This window comes from Propithecus coquereli, unplaced genomic scaffold, assembly GCF_000956105.1.
Source record: "Propithecus coquereli isolate 6110/MARCELLA unplaced genomic scaffold, Pcoq_1.0 Scaffold314, whole genome shotgun sequence".
Classification (NCBI taxonomy): domain Eukaryota; kingdom Metazoa; phylum Chordata; class Mammalia; order Primates; family Indriidae; genus Propithecus; species Propithecus coquereli.
The window spans coordinates 1954229-1957577 of record NW_012148775.1 but is presented as its reverse complement, the minus strand read 5'-3'; the positions used below and the strand labels follow the sequence as shown (position 1 = coordinate 1957577).

The 3349-nt window shown below is 41.0% G+C and overlaps 1 protein-coding gene across 1 annotated transcript in view; it reads left to right on the top strand.

The window, feature by feature from the left end:
• The window catches only part of CIT (citron rho-interacting serine/threonine kinase), a 201664-nt gene that overhangs the window by 54918 nt on the left and 143397 nt on the right, over positions 1-3349 (top strand). Inside the window, exon 8 of the mRNA XM_012650158.1 lies at positions 2829-3032. Coding sequence (XP_012505612.1) covers positions 2829-3032 — 204 coding nt within the window. The remainder of the gene's footprint in view (positions 1-2828; positions 3033-3349) is intronic.

The window sequence follows — 3349 nt, the reverse complement described above, 5'->3', positions numbered from 1 at the left end:
GCTGGCTGGGCTCCTGGCACAGATTCACTTTTAATATCTCACCCAGATTAGCTGGCTGAATTGCCACCAAAGGAAAGTGAAAGCATTTGCAAAATCCTTATCAGGACATAGGAGATTACATGTTCAATGAGTTTAATGTGCTCGGAGGCCGGTCACTAATGGAAACCTAGTAGTCATTAATTGTCATTAAAAAACTTTGTTAATTACCATTAAGCACTATAGAACTTTGTTAATGAAAAAAGAGAAACCTTTGTTAATTGCTATCAAATACTTAAGAGGAAGCTGGGGGGTATTTCTCCTTTCATTGCTTTCTAGTATAAATTAATAATAAAATTTAGAAGATTAGAGGCTGGACATGGTGGCTTACATTTGTAATCTCAGCATTTTGGGAGGCTGAGGCAGGAGGATCCTTGAGGCCAGGAGTTTGAGACCAGTCTGGCCAACACAGGGAGATCCTGTCTCTACAACAAATTAAAGAATTAGCTGGGTGTGGTGGCACGTGCCTGTAGTCCCAGATACTCGGGAGGCTGAGGTGTGAGAATCGCTTGAGTCCAGTAGTTGGTTTCAGTGCACTGTGATCATGCCACTGCACTTTAACTTGGGCAGCAGAGCAAGACCCTGTCTCTAAAGAAGAACAAAAAAATTAGAGAATGATTGGACATAAACGTATATAGAAATCACGTATCTGTTATGAGGCAAGAATAGTTGGGGAGTTACCTGATTCTCTTTGATAAGTCTAGTCATTAGTTTGAAAATGAGGCATTGACAATCCATATTCTTAGGCTGGGTCACCCTGATAAACATGACCCAATCAAGTTTCTTTCAGCTCTTTGGTTGTGAACAAGTGACTATGCCCTGTGAGCTGCAAACAAGGAGAACCGAATATTCCTGAACAGTCTACGTGGCATTAAAATAAAATCCAACAAATGCAAATGGTGCATATTTGACAATTGTGTAGTTATGGTCCTGCAAGGTAATTAGACACAAAGGGTAGGCATTTAATCAACGATACAGTAGCATTATCATTACCTAGTCAAACCAAAATGTTAGTTTTTCTTCTCTTGTTGTTTAAAAAATATCTATTGCTCATTGTCAGTATCGTGGTTTTTACCAAAACCCTGTAGTTTAAGCCTAAGCCTGTGTGAGCTCCTTAACATTTATATACATTTTAAAAGACCGAAGTCTTGGCTCAGATTTCCCAACATCAAAGCTTCTTTTTGACTTAAGCTATTTTCAGTTCCTCACGCTTAAATCACCCTATGATTCTGTCTCAGACCAAATATTTTCTCCTTTGTCTGCCTGCACTTTTGTCCATCAACACAAACCTGCCTTAGGCTTTCTTCGGTGGTGGGACCATCTAGCTTTCTCGAAGGGGTATTTGGAGTGGAAATCCTATTGCCCAAAGCAGTGAGTGATCAGTGTCAGGAATGACAGTATCACACTGCTTTCTGGGTTTAGGGTTCAGAAAAACCTACACCAGAGTGTGGGCTTGAGGGAAGGGTGAGAAGAGATGGAATGGGAGAATGGGTCCATTTCCTGTAATGAGAGGGGCAGAGGAATGGACAAGAGCAAGGTTGCAGCCTGGAAGAGCTTCATCCAGATTCATCACTGGCGACAGGAGATGGTGTAATGTCCTCGAGAAACATTCACTTTTCTCTCCAGGCCCAATTAAAGCAAAGCAAATTTACTTTCTTGCTATAAAGCTCAGCCTTAAAGGTATGTAGCCATAGCCACAAACTCTTTGGCTCTCTGGGGGACACTTCCTTTAATGGGGAGAAAGTTCTTCTGTGCCATATAACCACTGACCTGAGAGAAGCCTGTTTACGATGTAGGGTTATAGGACCGCCGGCCAACATAGAACATGGCTAAAGTCGGGGCCTCTCTGTTTTGATGGGGAGGAAGGTGAAAGGGCAATCCTTACACTTCACATTTTATGGCTCAGCAAAACTTCAAAACAATTTTGAAGAAGAAAGGGGCTTATTAGGTTGCCTGGTCAGGGGTGGGAGTGAGGGGCAGAAAACCTCCTTTCAGCAGTATCATTTCAAGAAACAAAGGACTTTTAAAACACTAAAACAGTCAGAAGGACAAATTCTCAGAAAAAAAAGGACAGTCCTTTAAATGGAATATAATTAGCTTTATAAAAAGACTTCCTATATCATCCTAATCTTTCTTTGCCAAGGTCAGGTGCTCGGTGGGTCCCATTGGATTGGAGGGCCCTGGGTTTCTGAACAGTGGGGAAGGATCACAGGAGCAAGAGCTGGGGGTGAGGAAAACAAACTCATTAACATTTGGCCTGGGTGGAAGTTAACAATCATGTCTTGCCCTGAGGGTGGGCCCAAGTGTGAATGTTGATTCTAAAAGCAGTTTTCCAAATTTTTGGACTTGTTATATGACATACCTTTGTATTCTGTATTGCCAGCTAGCTGCCGGTTTTCCAGTAATGGTTAGATTGATCTTACAGAGTCTTCCTTAGGGTTTATTATCATTTTGCTGTTTTCATAAGTACGAGAAGGTCTATCATGTTGGTAACTTGTGTCAGGAAAGACTTCTTCCCTTCTAGGTATGTACCCAGCTCTCATTTGTGTAACCAAGGGGTATTATCATCAACTCTTGCCCTTTTGCCTTTGGATTGTATTATGATGGGCTTTTTTTTTTTTTAATTAGTAAAGCGTTTGCATTTCCTGACAGTGTGCCACTTGACAGAAGGTTTAAGTGTCTCAGAGAATAGTAATCAGTGGCAAATCAGCTCGTGTCTGAATGTGGCTGTTGGCAATCTACTAGAGGCTAATTGAAAGTTTGTTGTGCTCATTTTATTTATGGGTTTCTAGGTGATTGCCAAACTCCCGATTGGGACCCCAGATTACATGGCTCCTGAAGTGTTGACCGTGATGAATGGGGACGGGAAGGGCACCTACAGCCTGGACTGTGACTGGTGGTCGGTGGGAGTGATTGCCTATGAGATGATTTACGGGCGATCTCCCTTCACGGAGGGAACTTCAGCCAGAACCTTCAGTAACATCATGAATTTCCAGGTAAGAGTCATTGGTAGATTTTCAAGTAATGTTGAGAAATGTCATTTAAAAATTGTGTGAATGAATGTTTATAGGTAAATCAGCAGTACTGGAAAAATAATAACAGCAAAGTAAGTAACATGCGCAAAGTAACACAGACAGTCTGGTTCTGAAGTCCGTGGTCTTCTTAGTAGTATCAGATGTGGTAGTAAAATTGCATGAGGATATGAATTAGAAATATAGTTTTCTGTATATATTTTCTATATACATGTCTATATATATGGTAAAATTTAATCTGTTTTCTAATAACTACTTTTCACTATATTAAGCCCATAGCC